General features: G+C 38.4%; 2 protein-coding genes across 3 annotated transcripts; one reads left to right on the top strand and one right to left on the bottom strand.

Moving 5' to 3' along the window:
* Nucleotides 1-38: 38 nt before the first annotated feature.
* Nucleotides 39-6,508, bottom strand: LOC121509402 (trichoplein, keratin filament binding). Its single transcript, XM_041786744.1, has 13 exons — nt 6,367-6,508; nt 5,847-6,041; nt 3,084-3,294; nt 2,925-2,981; nt 2,566-2,634; nt 2,041-2,214; nt 1,861-1,973; nt 1,716-1,782; nt 1,446-1,618; nt 1,286-1,367; nt 1,006-1,191; nt 732-875; nt 39-624 (listed from the first exon to the last, which is right to left on the bottom strand). Exons 2-13 carry the CDS (start codon nt 6,035-6,037, stop codon nt 592-594), a joined length of 1,500 nt encoding a protein of 499 aa, XP_041642678.1. The 5' UTR covers nt 6,038-6,041; nt 6,367-6,508; the 3' UTR covers nt 39-591.
* gltpa (glycolipid transfer protein a) lies at nt 1,514-13,961 on the top strand. Of its 2 annotated transcripts, none has more exons than XM_041786746.1 (6): nt 1,514-1,637; nt 7,402-7,531; nt 11,239-11,297; nt 11,397-11,530; nt 12,539-12,689; nt 12,826-13,961. In XM_041786746.1, the coding sequence occupies exons 2-6, from the start codon at nt 7,429-7,431 to the stop codon at nt 13,006-13,008; spliced, it is 630 nt and encodes a 209-aa protein (XP_041642680.1). In that variant the 5' UTR covers nt 1,514-1,637; nt 7,402-7,428; the 3' UTR covers nt 13,009-13,961. The 2 variants fall into 2 exon arrangements, with proteins under 2 accessions (XP_041642680.1, XP_041642681.1); XM_041786747.1 differs by lacking the exon at nt 1,514-1,637 and adding an exon at nt 7,131-7,271.
* Nucleotides 13,962-17,232: the final 3,271 nt, after the last annotated feature.

The following is a 17,232-nucleotide window of genomic DNA, read 5'->3' as shown; positions in this document are numbered from 1 at the left end:
GAGTTTTATTGAAAACTGGCTACAAAATCAGAATAGAAAATACACACATCCATTGGTGCAAAATCTCAAACAGTTCCTCTCTAAATTTGCAAACAACCAGCATTAAATTACAAAAACAAAGATGACGCAGACTCACACCTACATTAATACTTCAGTCCTTTGACGGCAAGAAAGGAAGGACCACATTTTCAAATCAGTCATAAAAGAAGTGCTAACGTGCATTTAAGGCATTTTGATGAAAATGTTGATCCTCTACAAACTAAGTGAAAAAAAAAACATTTTACACAAATCTTAGGTAAGAAAATGGGGACAACATGCAAACAATGCATTGGAAATTTTACTCATTGAGGAAGTATGGCTTTAAAGTCTGCAATACTTGTATCAATTTATTTTTTCCTCCTTCAGTGTATGAATCCTCTCCTGTTTTCAATATCCTTCCTGATTCAGCAAGAAAGCAAAAACCAGGAAAGTGGACTGTAGGGATGTGAATACTTCTTTACATCAATCAAAACGTGAACTGTCCTTTAAAGCTAATAACATGTAGAAAAATACATCTCTCAATTCTGTTTTGATTTCATTCCAACCAGGTGCTCAAGTCCAGGCTGACCGAGGTCTGCTGTGAATCTGTAAGGAAAAAAAGGTTTCAATGATTTAAACATAAGAGATCTGTTTGTTGCATTTGGAACATATCAAGGATGATCAGCTTTCGTCAGAGTGGTTAAATATTTTACCCTCTCTTGGTAACCCCTCTTGGCCATCCTGTGGATCTCTTCCCTTAGCTCCTCCTCTTGGATCTGAAGAGCCTCCCTGTCCTCTTCCTCCTCCTGCTCTATCCTGCGCTGCTCCTCCAGCTGCTTGAGATGCTGCTGCTCCACCTACAGTATGCACATGACCACAGATTCACTGCAGTGAGACAGAAGGAGCTGCAATCCTAGCATTATTTCAGGAGACTCAGAGGAGGTAACTTTGATAATTAACTTTTAAAAAACTGTAATATGAGCTTACCTGAGCATTTATCTCTTGCATCCGTGCCGTCCTGCGACCCTCTTCCAACTCCACCTCTTGCCGTCTCATCTCCCTCTCCTGCTCCAGCTCCTGAATCAGCTCCTCTCGTCTCTTCAGGGACTCCTCCTGAGCTTCGCGGTTCTTCTTCACTTTCAGCTCCAGCTGCTTCTGTCTCTCCGCTAGCACCTTTCCAAGAGCAAGAAAAGAGAGTGGTTGCTTTGAAGTCCCATTTTTTGAATTACACTCCTAAAAAGTTCTGTTTGATTTGACACCAATTCACCTCTCTCATAAGCCGCTCTCTGGCTTTCCTCTCCTTCTCCCACTGTGCTTCTCGTTTCTCCCACACCCGTTGGGCTTCCTCTCTGAAACAGTATACAGTGGTTTTTATTTAAGAGGGCGCCCCTTCCAACAGTCAGATCTTATTGAATTTTTGTGCTCACCTGTGTAGGATTTCAAACTCCGCCTCCCTCTCCCGCTCCAGCTGGAGCTGCTCTTCAATCACACGTTTCATCCACGCAGCATCAGCGACGGCCCTTTCCCTCCGTTCAGACTCCATCCTCAAGTCCTCCTGCTCTCCCTCCAGCATTGCTGACAGGATCTGCCGGTCAGACTCCTGGTGGGAAAAGAAAAAGGTAAGGTATGAAAACAGACAAAATGGATTACACATAGATCAGAAATACACCACATCAAAAAACAGAAAGTAGACCAACCAGTTCTTCTTGCACTTGCTGGGCTCTCCTCTTCAGTTGAGCACGATATTGACGGATCAGGAAATGCCTGATGAAACACAAATCCAACGAATGAAGCATCACCTAACTTCAGATTGGGTTATCAACAAAAAAGAGCCACTCTTACCCCATCTCTGACTTCTTCCTTCTCTCCTCCACTTTCATCCTCTCCTCCTCTATTTTTTCCAGTTCCCATTGCTTCATCAGCAGAGCCTCTTGCTCCTTTTTGAGGCAAGTTGCCTAAAAATAAAATAAATAAATAAATCTGCAACATAAATTTTAAGAGTAGCTTACTAAGTGCAACTACCTCCTCTTCTCTAAGCTTCAGCTCTTCCATCTGCTTTTTAAGTTCCTCCGTCCTCTTCTGCTCCTCTATTTTCTTCTTCTCCTCTGCTTGCTTCATCCTCTCCAGGGCTTCTTTTCGGGCCCTCTCGTACTCGTTTTCGTAACGTTTCTTTTCCTCCTGCACAGCTACTTCTTGCTGCAAGAACAAATGAAGGGGACACGTACAGAAGGTGTCTAAACTTTCTCAATTATGCACCATGCTGAAGTGATTGACGAGAGTAGATTTCAGACTTGATACTGTGCACACAGATGAGAACGGTTTAATTAAAAATTGATTTGTAACATAAATAATTAGTCCGGTAAATAGATAATGACAGGGGTAAACTAAAGCAGGTTTCTCTCTGTGTGAAATAAAAAAGTGCAACTACAAACCTTAAGTTTGATAAAAGATATAAAGATCAAACAAACTTTCAGTTTCAAGATGGTTATAAAACACCTACATAAATCAAAACTGAATTGATTAGCCAGACAGTTGTGAACGTCTTACCCGTTTCCTCTCAGATATCTGCCCCTGCCATTGGCTGACAACATGATCTTTATGTAATGCTGACTCGACCTGTGGATGGATTAAAGGAACAGGTAGTGACAATGACGAAGAGAGATGGTGATGAACTTGAGCCTTAGCTGAAGGGATACCAGAACATTTCATTCTCTCAGGTTAACAGAAAGTCATGGAATATCCACATCACAAGTCCTATTGTTTTCAGGATTTACTGGATGACTTGCCAAAAAGTGTCTATTTTCCCTACAGGCAGAACTCTTAAGATGCACAGGATGATTGCATGCTTCCTAACAACATTTATCATTTCACCCACTGTCAGACTTTTGAATTATTAGTTAAGCCACCTCTCGCAGCTCTGGGTTGTTTTTCCTCCAGTGTTCCCTGAGAAGCTCTTGTGCAAGCTAGAGATAAAAAGGAAAATAAAACAATGTTTCAGATTAATGTTAAAGTAAAGAAACTATGATGTAGTGCTTAAAGGGAAATGTCTAATTCAACACAGCTACCTTCTTTCTTCTCTCCTCTCTTGCTGTGCGAAGCTCTTCAGTTTTCTGCACCAACCCGCCCGCCAGTGTTCTCCTGTCAGGCACCACTCCTCTGAGCTCTGCCTCCAGCTGGTCCTGCTCCTCTTTGAGCATGGCCCTGAGCCGATTCCTGCGCTGCTCCAAGCTGGCCCTCTTTTCCTCCTCCAGTGTCTTTTTATGGTATGCTGACATACTGACAAAGCAAAGGTAAATAAAACTGAGATATTTTCTCCGGTATCAGCTAAGGCTAATAAAACTGATGATAAGAGACTGCACCACAGAAAAAATGTTACGAGATGAACACCTGCATGATGTCAATTTAATTATCACATCTGCTCTAAGGAAAAAAATGAAACGTTATGTTGTTTTGAGGACATTCACAAAAATATTCAATCCATCTACACTATATTCAACAAGAAACCAACAGAGGTGGAAAGAAACTCAAATTACTGTAACTGAGTATTTTTTGTGTATTTGTTTTTTAAGTACATTTTGAAATCATTAATTTTGCTTTTACTTAAGTATATTTTGGGGTAAGTAGTGTACTTCATTATGTTTTAAAAAGCATCAAATGCTGAGTAAAAAAACAGAAACTTAAAGTCAAAATGAGGCAGTTCTAGCATTCTGTCAACAACGTAACACCGCAAGTAGTTTGGCTGTGATTTCACATGACAATCAGAAGCACAGATAGAGATAATGATCCCTTATCTCATCCAAAAACAGTGTTGTATTTTACTTTAATATAAAGATGTGACTTTATCTCAACATGCTGTTGTTATTGCCAATACAAAAAGATCACAGTTTGCTGTATAAATCTTCAGATGCCACTTAGTACTCAGTACTTTAAGTAAACTTTCAATAAAATACTTTTTACTTTTACTTAAGTAGATTTATTGGCCAGTAATTTTACTTCTACTGAAGTAAATTTTAACCAAAGTAACTGTACCTTTACTTGAGTACAATGGTCTTGTACTTTTTTACCTCCACCAAGGAAGTTATGTGATCAGCACGGTTTGTTAGTTTGTTTGTTTGTTTGCTTGTTAGTTTGTTAGCAACATAACTCAAAAAGTTGTGGACGGATTTAGATGAAATTTTCAGGAAATGTCAGAAATGGCATATGGAATAACTGATTAGATTTTAGGAGTGATCCGGATCACCATCTGGATCCAGGAATTTTTTAAAGGATTCTTTACTATTGGGAGATAGGGCTAATGGTGGAGGTCTGAGCTCTCCGAGTGCTTTTCTTTCCCTCTGGAAACTAACTGTTGATAAACTGGCATTAATAGACACAATAACTAACTGTTTATATTTATAAAATAAGAGGAAGGTAAAAATGTGTATTCATAAATTTCCTCAGTTTATCAATAGCTGGATTTACTGAACTTGATTAGACTCCTTTAAGAGAACTGTTATAGACTATATTACATAAAACTGATTTACTATTATTGATTTTCCTAATCAAATAAAAACAAACAAATATGTCAGTCCTTTGCATCAGTCTCCTAGTATGGCAGCTAAAAACATTTTACTAATAAGGGAGCAAAAAGACTGGACACTGAAAGACCGGAAGAAGGTGTTGTGCACCGATGAGTCCAAGTTTGAGGTCTTTGGATGTTACAATGTTACAATGTAATGTCATTTAGCAGACGCTTTTCTCCAAAGCGACGTACATTCGAGAGCAGAGGAACAGAGGAACATTTGTGAGTTGCATAACAAATGAAAAGGTGCAAGAACAGTGCTTAAAACCATCGGTCAATCAAGGTGGAGGCGGTGAAATGATCTGGGGGTGCTTTGGAGGTGGTAGAACAGGAGATTTGTACAGGGTGGAAGGGACCTTGGGAAGGAAGAGCTATCACAAGATTTTGCATGCCATGCCATACCCTGTGGAAAGCACTTGCTTAGGGCCAATTTCATCCTACAACAGGATAATGACCCAAAACACACCTCCAAAATGTCTACAAAGTATTTAAAGATAAGCAGTCAGCAAGGACTCTGGCTGTAATGGAGTGGCCAGCACAGTGTTTAAATCTGAACCCTACTGGGCTGTTGTTAGAGCAGCTTAACCATATGGTACTAAGGGAGACTCTATCAAGCCAATCCATCATGTGGGAGATGCTCCAGGAAGCATGTGGTGAAATCTCATTAGATTACCTTGAAAAATTGACTGCTAGAAGGCCTAAGGTCTGCACAGCTGTAATTGCTGCAAAAGGTGTTTTTTTTCTATGAAGGCAAAGTTTAAAGAACATTTTTCATCAAAATCATTATATCTAACTCTGACAGAGTCAGCATGTCCAGTTCATTGGCTGTATTTACTATTCAGACTAATTTCAAAAGTTTTTCCATGGAAAACAAGAAAAATTCCAAGTGATCCCAAACTTTTGAGCGGTAGTGTATTTATACATATATATATATATATTTAAGTAATCAAAAATGCCACTCTTCACTCTTCATTTTACAGTATGAATCCCTGCCTCTTTAAAATATCTAGTTACATCAGCTGTGAAATGTTTATGTCATATATAAATGTATTGTTTTATTTGTTTATTTCTGATAACTTCAGAGCCATCTATGGACAATAAAAAGGAGCACAAGCTTGCAACCCCTCATGACCCCTACTATCATATCAACAATGAATATAAATGAGGAAGTTATTACGTTCCTCATTATTACGTTTCTTGGATTTCTGGAGTAGTTAAATAAATTTTCTTGTGACAAAGTCAGTCCAGCTACACCTGGTGATTTTACCTCTGCTGGTAAGACTGTCTGGAGCTCCATACTTCCTGTTTGTGGCTGCGGACACTCTGCTCTTTGAAGTACTGAGCATGAAGCTCCCACTGCTGCCGCCACCGAGCCTCCTGCTCCCGCTGCCGGGCCAGCTGTCTGGCCAACATCCGGGACCGGCTGGGCATATGGGTTGAGAGGGTAGGCAGAGCCATTGACCTGTAACATAAGAGAAGTTCAGCATAATCAGCCAATTTAGTCCCAGCAAAGTTAACATGTTAAAAACAAATCATGGTCAACATACACACAACTTTATATGTTTGTAAGGTCGGCGCTTAAGTCCTCCCATTCATGCAAAAAAGAGAAACATGTTGTTTACATGCAATTTTCATAGTGTTTCTAGGCATGTAATGTTAATTGATAATGGACATGAAACGAAAATCGACACATTTTCAACGTACAATTGTTAACAATGCTCCGCTTTCTACCCGGGACGCTTAAGTAGTTACAGAACGTTGTAGCTCGATATATAATACTTTCGTACCTTGTGTTTGATGAATTGAGTTGCCCTCTCTCGATATCCAAAAACAATCTGTCGATATTTTGCTCTTTAATCAAGAAAAATCGCCTTTATTCCATCCTGCAGCTCTCCTTAGTAACCAAGACATTTCCTAGTTACTCCCACGCTACGGAATGCAGTAAGGGACAAAACTGTTTAACGCTTCAAGTCGAAACGTGTGTTCTCTGACGGTGTCGTTTAGCGAAGTTTCCTTTGTTCAACAACAAAATTAATAATTTATAAAGCATAATGATTAATAGCTTTTTTTCTGCTGATAAGTTATGTACATTTTGAGAGGAATACAAACTTTTTTGTGAATGTTTTGGGTTGTTGTAGTTTTTTAATGGACTTCTGTGTCTGCTAATAAAGCTGATGATGATGATGTTTTGACTTTATAAGGTAGTTACATGTATAATTACTTTTTTTAATGACAGCTACATGTGTAATTACGACTTGCATGACTTTTCTACCTTCCATGTGTGATGCATTGTTTGGTCTCTTCGCGGTTTTAACATAGAAATTAAAAGAAAGACAAAAGCAAAACCAGAATGGCCCACTTTTGCTTTTTTTTTTTTTTTTTCAAAATCAGACGCGGGCTTAAGTGGAGCAAAACGAAACTTTAAGCAGATATAATCTATTCTAACGGTACTTTTCTAAATATTCCGTTTAACTCCATTAGTTGGCAGTAATGCAGCATGTAGGATCAAGCAGAGGAAAACCAGTGTCAGCTGATTACAACACATCAGCTGCCGGCTTCTTGTGATGGTTCTCAGTTTGTGCTGAAGCCTTAAAGTTTCTTTTACCCGACATGTGGCGAAAACCCAAAACTAACATCAATAAGTCGATCCTACGAGCTGTCATCTGGATACTTCACCAAGTATGGATTCAGTGTAGGTGACTAGATGTGTGCCTGTGTGTGGTTCGTGTATGTGTGTGGGTGTTTTGTCTCTGTGTGGGGCTCCTCGTGGTGTCAGTGTAAATCTTCAGAGGAGCTCTGACAGGCTGCTGCTGTCATTGCAGAGGCAGGAGAGTGTCCAGAGCATAGAGATGGCTCTGCTAATGGAGCACCAGTTCAGACAGCTGCCAGCTGACAGGCAGGTGGAAACAAGACCGTTTCTGGAGGCTGTGTCATACCTTCCACCCTTCTTTGGTGAGTGAACTTTCCACAGTGTGACACAGTGTGTAGGTACCACTTACAATCCTGAATATGAAGTTATATGTGGAAATAGATGTGAAAAAACCTCTCAGATGTCAGTGACTGCAGAGAAGCTGGACACATGTATGTTTGAGTTTTCAGAGATGTACAGAGCAATTATGGGCAGACTGAAGGCACTAACCGAGAGATATTGAATTTGATCATTCAGATTCATAACTCCATAGAATTTAATAGACACATGAATACTTGATTTTATCAGAAAGAATTCCCCTTGCATGGATGCGTTTTCAAATGTGCTAACTTTCCTCTGTGAGCTTTGATTAAAAAACAGAGAGCCTGCTGTGAGAGAAATCTGTTTAAAACAGGTTTAATGACATGATTTTGCACTTTCTAAATGATCTTTTTTTGTATTGAATTTCTCCATCAAGCTCACCACAATCCTTTATCATGCATAATTTAATCAACTGGTCTGGATTTAAAGTTGTGAAAATGGATTAGTACGGTGTTGAGTTCCCCATGCCCATTCACGGGCGCCATGGTGCATCAGGGCATCTTTGTCCCGCTTCATTCTGTATTAATATGCCAAAGGCCCTCTATTGAATTTGCCATGTGAAACCCTTGAGAGGAACCAAGTCTGCTGTCAGTATCAAGCTCTTTCTTCCTCTTCACTATTGTTTATCCTGACCTATAAATTTGTTGGCCAACTTTCCTACATGCTATTAAAACTCTGTATGCTCTCATAGTAAACTCACACCGGCAATTAGTTTGTCTAATTAGACTCCTTCATAAGGGATGTCTGGACAGTGTTCCATCTGTCCCCTTTTACCTGTTTTGGCAGGGCATCTCACTCTACTGTAGTGGTTCTCAACTGGTGGGTTGGGACCCAAAATGGGTCACGGAGACATTTTCAGTGGGTTGCAAATGTGTTTATGGGGACAAAAAGTCCATAAAGCATGTTTTAAATATGTTACGTTAGTTTCTTAGTTCTAACATGCTGTGTGCTGTCTTAGGTCCAAACTAGACAATTAATCATTAAATAAATCCATAGGTTGAAAATGATTAGAAATTTGGGTTGTGAGTTTGTATTAGGACATTAATGGTGGGTCCTGAGGCTGGAACCACTGCTCTACTGTAGTAACCTATAGGCTGTTTGATAAACCCATTTCATGGATATACTTCACATTTTTCTGGGAAACCTCCCATACAAAGTGTTTGCTAGGGGCAGAACTTTTCAAAAAAAATTCTCACACTGTCACAGTCATGACGGGACAATCAGAGCAACAAAACAAAATGAGGTGGCAATATGCACAACTCCAGTACTAACCTGAGCTGTACAGGCTAGCGCTGCCGTATCTTATGAATGGCGGAGCTTATCGATGAATTAAATTTATGCCAGAGCTGGTCGGGAGACATGCAAAAACAGCTGTCAGTGTGGCTCTTGCCCTCTGTTTTGATAAATAAATGTGGCCTAGTTCTTAAAAAAACTGCAGCTATATTATAGCTATCTAGCAACCTAAATTCAACAGGAAACTGTGCCATTTCAGTAATGTTTTCAAAATAATGCCTTCATATTTTACAAAATTCTTTCAGAGCTTCTTCTGGTAACCCTAATATTGACTATTGCATTATGGGTACCTTTAAACTATGATGTGCTCCTTCCACTTAGTTGAACATCTACTTCAAATTTGGTGGGAGGATCTCTAAGACCCTAAAAAAGTTGTAAGCTGTAAATTCATGAAAATGTCCATGGAAAATTACCAAAATTTCCTGGGAAAACTTCTATAACATTCCAGGAAAATTCCATCAAATTTTCTAAAAGTTCCAGAATTTCAGTGTGAAATTCCTGAAAATAATCAGTAAACATGTCTTTCACCATTTCCTTTTTGGGGCACTTTCTAAGAAAATTTCCAAAGTGTCAAGGAAAATTCCTCTAAATCCATCCATCCATTTTCTTGGTGGCAGCAGGCTAAGCAAGTCCATGCAGACATCCCTCTTTCTGGCATAACTTTCCAGCTCTTCCAGGGGGATTCCAAGGTGTTTCCTGGCCAGATGAGAGGCATAATCCCTTCAGAGAGTCCTGGGTCTCCCCCAGGGTCTCCTTCCTGCTTGATGTGCCTGGAAGACCCCCAGAGGGAGGCAACCAGGAGGCATCCTGATCAGATGCTTGAACCGACTCAACTTGCTCCTTTCAAGGCGACGGAGCAGGAGTTCTACTTCAAGCTCTTTTCTGATGTGGCTCCTCACCCTATCTTTAAAATATTCAGGGAAATTACCAAGAAGGTCCCCAATAAAAATCTTGCACATTTTTATTGGCAATTTGGGGGGGGATAAAAGGTCCCTCAAAATTTAGACAACAGTTTCTGTATATTTCTACTGAAATACCCAGAGGGATTCCTGAAATTTTGGGGGAGAAGTTTCAATCAGAAAAAAATAGTTTTAAATTTTGAAGATTTAAAGTAAATCCACCACCACAACCTCACCCCAAAGACTAAATAAAAATATGCAAATATTGTGTGCAGACATTTTCGTTAAAAGATTCGTCATCATAATGCCATAGAAGGGGCCAGTATCAGCTCTCTTTTACACTCGTCAGACTGATTCTAATGTCCCTTGTATGGACTGATGTAGCCTTTCTGCAGCAGGTGAAGCACAGCCTGTGGCTGTAACACACCTTATTGTGCACCAATTTCTAACGGCCCTTGGAAGAGACTAGATATTGTCGAGTGCAGCACAAAAAGAGGATGTTTCGGTAACAAGATATGTTGCCATCATCCTGTTGTCGAGGCTTCTTATCAGCTCAGTAGAGTGGACCATCATGAGTAGTTTCCTCTGACAGCTCAGGTTCTGAAAGGTGTCTGTTGTGTCGGTTGGTCAGTTAGGCACCCTGTGAGGTCTGGGCTTGGACGTTTCATTGTTTACTTTCCTGTTGTCAGATAGGCAGGTCCTGCTCTAGTAGCCTCATTAAAAGGCATCAAAATAATGATACTGCTCTGTTGTGTCTGTGTAAACAGCAGGAATAAAGGCCTGATAAGCTTTACCTCCATGTTTGTTGTTATTGTATGTAAGACAGGTGGGTATTTTAGGTATTATAGGTAAATGAAAATGAGTGAGTATTTCACTAGAAGTTTAAATAGCTCCAGTTCTTTGTGATAACTCGTTCAGATGTTGTTAGAGGTGCAAAAGCAAACACTTGTGTTTTTTTGGGGCATTTTTGTGCCTTTATTTGATAGAGGAGGTTAGTGGATATAGTCAGAAACAGGGACAAGAGCAGGGGAAAGACATACAGTAAAGGGCCTCAGGCTGGATTTGAACCTGGGCTGTCCACATACATGGGGTGTGCTTTAACCACTCGGCCACCTGCGCCCCAAAGCAAACACTTCTTGAGCACACTCATGAGTGAAGCATGACATTTTGATCTTGAAAAGTTAATAAAACACATATTTTCAGTGTGGTATGCTTTGGATCAGTTCCCTATTTTTTTTTTTTTTTTTTTTAACGATTGCAAATTAGGAAGATGTCATGTATGAATTGATGTAATCAAGTCAGGTGTTGGACAGATGCTGTTTCTATGTTATTTAAAAGATGTTGAGAAGCCCTACGAGGTGTTTATTCTTTAGCTCAATAGTTTTTGTTTGCATATACTATGTGTAGTTTTGTCTTCTTAATTCCCAGTCATGCAGTGTTAAAATATTCCTCCTCAGACTGCCTGGGCTCTACCATTTTTGCACCAATCAAAGCGGACATTTCTGGAAACATTCTAGTAAGTTTGATCATTTGCTCATGAGTGCTGAGTTAATCCATCACTATGTTCCTACATCACTCTAGCAGTAAGATGCACTTTTTAATTTTCTTTAAATAGAAAATCAAGGCCATTTATGACAGCAACCCAGGTCGATTCAAGACACTCCAGCAGATTTTGGAGGCAGAAAAAGAGATGTATGGAGCAGAATGGCCCAAAGTTGGAGCAACACTGGCACTTATGTGGCTAAAAAGGTTTGAGAAATATCATATTTCAGAGGTAATGTATTATTTGTATGGAAACCCATTTCCGCCACTTAAAAACGAAAAATGTGCAAGCAAGGTAATTTAAAAAAAAAAAAAGAATCCTAAGTGTTAACTATGAGATAAAAAGTCATAATTATGAGATAAAAAGTCAAAATTATAAGATAAAAGTCATAATTATGAAATGAAAAGTCATAATTATGAGATCAAAAGTCAAATAATGAGATAAAATCAAAATTAACACATAAAAGTCAAAACTCTGAGATAAAAGTCATGATTATGAGATAAAAAGTCAGAATTATGAGAGAAAAAGTCATGATTATGAGAGAAAAGGCAAAATTATGAAATAATAAAGTCAAAATGATGAGATAAAAGTCAAACTTATGAGATAAAAAGTCAAAATTATGAAATAAGTCATAATTATAAAAATCACGTCATTAAAAAGTCATAATGATGAAATAAAAAGTCATAATTCTGAGATCAAAAGTCAAATCTATGAGATACAAGTCATAAATATGAGATAAAACGTCATGATTATGAGATAAAACGTCAAAATTATGACATAAAGTCAAAATTATAAGATAAAAAGTCATGATTATGAGATAAAATTCAAAATTATGAGATTAAAAGTCACAGCAATGAGAAACAAAGTCATAATTATGACTTTTTATCTCATAATTTTTATCTCATAATTTAGACTTTTCATCCCAGTTCTGACTTAATATCTCATAATTTTTATCGCAACTATGACTTTTTAATCTAGTAATTATGACTTTTATCTCATTATTATGACTTTTCAATTCATAATTTTGACTTTTTATCTCAAAATATATAAACTTTTTATCTCATAATTGTGACTTAGGATTTTTCTTTTTTAAGAAAAGCCTTACTTTCACATTTTTTTATTTTTTTTTTTTTTTTTTTTTTTTTTTTGCAGAAATGGGCTTTTCAATAGTTGTCTGTATGATAATAATCAAGTCTTTTTAAATCATCAACCAGGGGACTACGATTTATTCAAGTCTTCCTCCAGAGCCTGGCAGAAGGTGAAAAGGATGAAAACAACCCAAACCTCATTCGAGTTAATGTCACTAAAGCTTACGAAATCGCACTGAAGAGGTATCATGGCTGGTTGGTGCAACAGCTGTTCAAGGTGAGTTTAGATCTTTTGTTAAATAAGAAAAACTACTCATCAGAGAAAGGAGGATTGTGACTTTAAACAGTTGTACCACAGTTCACAGACAATGCTAAAACTATGATTAATGCCTGCTTGTAATTGCTTTTTTTAGGCAGCTCTTTATGCAGCTCCATATAAGTCAGATTTCCTGAAAGCACTCTCCAAGGGTCGAGATGTCAAAGAAGATGAATGCTTGGAAAAGATCAGAAAATTCCTTGTTAACTTCACTGTCACAGTTGATGCTATTTATGAGATGTACAATAAAATGAATGCTGACCTGGATTATACAGTGTGACTGCAGGACGCTCTGCTTTCCTCCAGTGATCCAAAGTTTATAGTCATTTACATTCTGTTGTCTGCAGCCTTACATGGCTCTCCTCCAGATCAGTAGACAGCTCACAGTGCTCACATTTCTGATACTCTGCTGCTTCACATCCAGTGTTTGTGCACTTAACTTGTCTGTGTGCCTTTTCTGTTGTTTGACTCTGAAGTGAAGCAGATGCAGATTCAAACTCAGTATTTCTTTGTTGATTATTCAAAGAGTTGCCCATCTTTACAGGAACTACTGTTTAAAAGCAGCACTACTACATTCATCTAAAATAGTTTATAAGTGATTATACCAGGAGTGAAGCCAGGACTGACACAGATAGAGAAAGTGAGACGTCATTATATTTGATGCACCACATCATATCCCATCAGTGCATCAAACTGAATGTTATATTCATCTGTATCTGCAAGTACAAACCCCAATTTTAATAAAGTTGAATGCACAGATATTTATTGTTCAACTAAAACACTTTATTTATGTATGTTTTAAACATGTTCCAAAAAAGTTGGGACACATCCCATTTATCACTGTGTTCCATCACCTTTTCTTCTAACAACTCTCTGTAAGCATCTGGAGACTGAAGACTCTCATAACCAAAGTAAAGAAAGTCAAATTCTCTCCCCTGCTTGCTAGATGTACACCTGTGGATAAAATTGTTGGTACCCTTCCGTTAAAGAAAGAAAAATCCTAACTTTAAACCAACAAAAGTGATAATAAATACAAAATTACTGAAAATTAACTTATGAAAATCAGACATAGCTTTTGAATGTAGGTTCAACAGAACAACAGACTATTAAAACTGGCCTTGACAAAAATGATGGAAAATCTAAACACTGGTGGTGGTGTTGATGAGGGATGCAGGATCAGATGAGTAGTAGACTTCTGAGAAGCTGGCCCAGGAAACCAATGAGGTGGCTTGGAGGAGGAGACTGAGGTATGCAGGTTGAGATGAGCAGAAGACCTGTGAGGATCTGGACTAAATGCTGATGAACTGAATGGAGGTAGCTGGGGTGGAGGAAGGTTGCAGTATCCATACTGAAACCACCAGCTTACTGCAGGAGAAAGGATGACTGATTTAAAATGACAGGTGCATGATGATTAGCTCAGTACTTAAGAGAGTGAATGCCCATAATCAGCTGATCACCAGAGTTGGAAGAGAGAAAGCAGGGAGAGAGATGAACGAGTGGTGACTAATGAATGAGTAGAAACAGTCTTCCTGCATGAACTTTTGCTGAGCTCTGACCTTTATACTTCAGGTCAGTCCATCACAGATGAGCTCAGGTCCAGAGATGTCGGCAGCACGTCTGGATGTTGTTGATATTTGGGTTTTACTTTGCATGGTTAAGTTTTAGCTTACATTTTTAGAGGGAGCAATGCCCTGTGTTGACTTAAAATAGTTTCTTGAATTGTTCCAGAGCCCAGGTTGTGAAAGCCACCACAAAAAAGATGTCTTTTTTTTATGCAGTTCTGCATAAGCAAGCCAAGGTCACAGACAAATGACTGGAAAAGGATTTGCAAATCACTGGATATGTTATTTATTTCAAATTTTACACAATGTCCCAACTTTTTTGGAATTGGGGTTTGTATGTGTTTCTTTGTACCTTGTATTTAGTGTTACCATCCACTTTTTTAGGTAAACTTGTTAAACTGCCGATTAACATAGATAGCTAATCAGCCAATCACGTGGCAATAACCAGTAGACTTGGGCATGCAGACATGGTCAAGGTGCTCTGCTGCAGTTCAAACCAAGCATCAGCATTAAGGAGAATGAGAATACTGTGAAATTCCTATTCTTTTCCGTTCTGTGATCAAGTTTTAACATGAAACTGAATGTTATTTTCTTTCATCCTTAATGTCCACTGGTTATTTATCACAGAAGACTATCTGATGTCAATTGAAGCTCAAATGATGTTTCACTGTGTGTGTTTTCCAAAAAAAATAAATCCTGTGTAACCTACACTAACCATCGTTTTCGATATTGTGTGCAACATTGCTTATGCAGTAAGAAAAACAGCTCCTCTCCTGTGCATCAGTTTTTCTGCACCGTTGTTCCTGATACCTCTACGATCAAGTCTTTCTTCGCTATGGCTAATTGTACTGATTTGTTTCCAGTTGGTTTCATTTAGGGGCAAAAATTCTACTTTCTACCTTACAACAGTGTATCATCTTCAGATCCCTCTGCAAGAGCTCAATTTTTGTTTTGAAATAATGTTTTTAGAAGTCTCAGAAAAACTGAAGTTTGACATCTACAGTTACAGCTCCTCTGAGGAGAGGCCTTACAGCTTTATTAGCTCTACATCAGCTTATAAAGGACCTTATCTAAAGATTCTCTTGTCACCCATTTATTCTGTAAATATCAAGTGCAAAACTTGAAAAGATTTTAAAAGTATGTGTACTCGTGCAAATTTTTACCCAACACTCCACTGCAGTTCAAAGGGATGCACTGAATTGTCTTTTACCTGAGGGCTGTTTTAGTAATATGAAGGACCCAGGCAAATCCAAGTATATGCCCCTTTTCTCTTTAGCTAAAAGAAATCATAATAAGTCAATAAAACATTTTGGAACCTCTTTTTCAGGTGGTAAAGCTGGAGAATTATAGTTCATACCCAAATACCAAACATATGCATTCATCACCACTTCAAAGAGCATCATAACTTAAAATTACCACATTCAAATAATACTGATTTGATTTAATTTGAATTTTGTCAGGCATAACTAACGAACATTAAAGATATGCTAACTATTGATGTGATATCTGTTCTTCTGCAGCAGATCATATATTTTTATCAGCATGACTACGTGCCATTCTACTACACAGTAATCCACCATGCAGTTGATGGTTCAGTATGTTAAGTCTAGCCATAATTTAGCACTTAAAGACATTTTGTGGCTTTTAAAGTGTCTTGCTGCCAGAGGGAGAGATCTTCCCAATGTTTTTTTTTTCTTTTTTTTTTTTGGATAATCAAAATCTATTTTCTTGGGACATGTGTTAATTATTGAAATACATCTAAGATGCACGGCCTGCATTCAGGGCTGGACTGGTAAACTGGCATTTTTCAGGTGGGCTGATGCACTTTAGGGACTTATGACTTTGTTGTTGCTGTTTTGCTAGAATTTCTTACTTTTGATGTAATTCTACTTGAGTAAGGATATTTATTGTGTCCACCATATTGAGCTCTGGCAGTGCTTCTCAAAGTGTGGGCTGCGGCCCTCTGGTGGGCCCCAGAGGTACTGCAGGTCGGCAGTGAGAGGTCATTACAGTAACTATAATTATTATTGCTTAAATGTAAATTTCATTTTTAATGATGATTAAATTACTTGTTTACATGTTTATTTATTAATCCCCAGAACCAATAAAACACTGCCAGATTTTTTTTTTTTCTGATGTCGAAAGGAGTGATAAAGTTGCTGGTGACACTCCATTTGACATCCTTATATTCCATTTGAATTTATTAGTGTTTTTGGAGACATTCACACTACTCTGAAAGAATTTGGGAGTTTAAATCAAAGTACATTTTAAGATAAAAATATTAGAAAAGACAGTATAGGCGACTTTTATGGCATTTTGTGACTCCCCAAATGATTTTAGTAGCATTATTTTTTCTAAAAACAAAGCATTGGCATTGATCTCTTTCTCAAATCTGGTTGTGGTTTATATAATTTTTGGAAATGTCGAAAATGTAAACAATAAAAAGGTCTTGAAATATTTCATGGCGGCGCAGTGGTTAGCGCTGTTGCCTCACAGCAAGAAGGTGGCTGGTTCGCTTCCCGAACAGGGCCTTTCTGTGTGGAGTCTGCATGTTCTCCCCCTGCATGTGTGGGTTCTCTCCGGGTACCCCGGCTTCCTCCCACCACCAAAAAAAGCTCATTAGGTTAATTGATCACTCTAAATTGGCCGTAGGTGTGAATGTGAGCGTGCTTGGTTGTCTGTCTCTATATGTTGTCTGTCTCTATATGTCAGCCCTGCAATTGACTGGCGACCAGTCCAGGGTGTACCCCGCCTCTCACCCAATGACAGCTGGGATAGGCTCCAGCCCACCCCCGACCTGGAATGGAATAAGGGGTATAGAAATGGATGGATGGATAATGAATTTATGTGGAAGATTCACTTGAATTAAATCACAGGGTAAAAGGGAGTCTTTCATGATATTTTATTCTTTTTAGATGCACATTTACATCAGTCAGTCTGCT

Source organism: Cheilinus undulatus, linkage group 5, assembly GCF_018320785.1.
Source record: "Cheilinus undulatus linkage group 5, ASM1832078v1, whole genome shotgun sequence".
Classification (NCBI taxonomy): domain Eukaryota; kingdom Metazoa; phylum Chordata; class Actinopteri; order Labriformes; family Labridae; genus Cheilinus; species Cheilinus undulatus.
The sequence above is the reverse complement of the archived record's forward strand: the minus strand, read 5'-3'. Positions and strand labels throughout refer to the sequence as shown.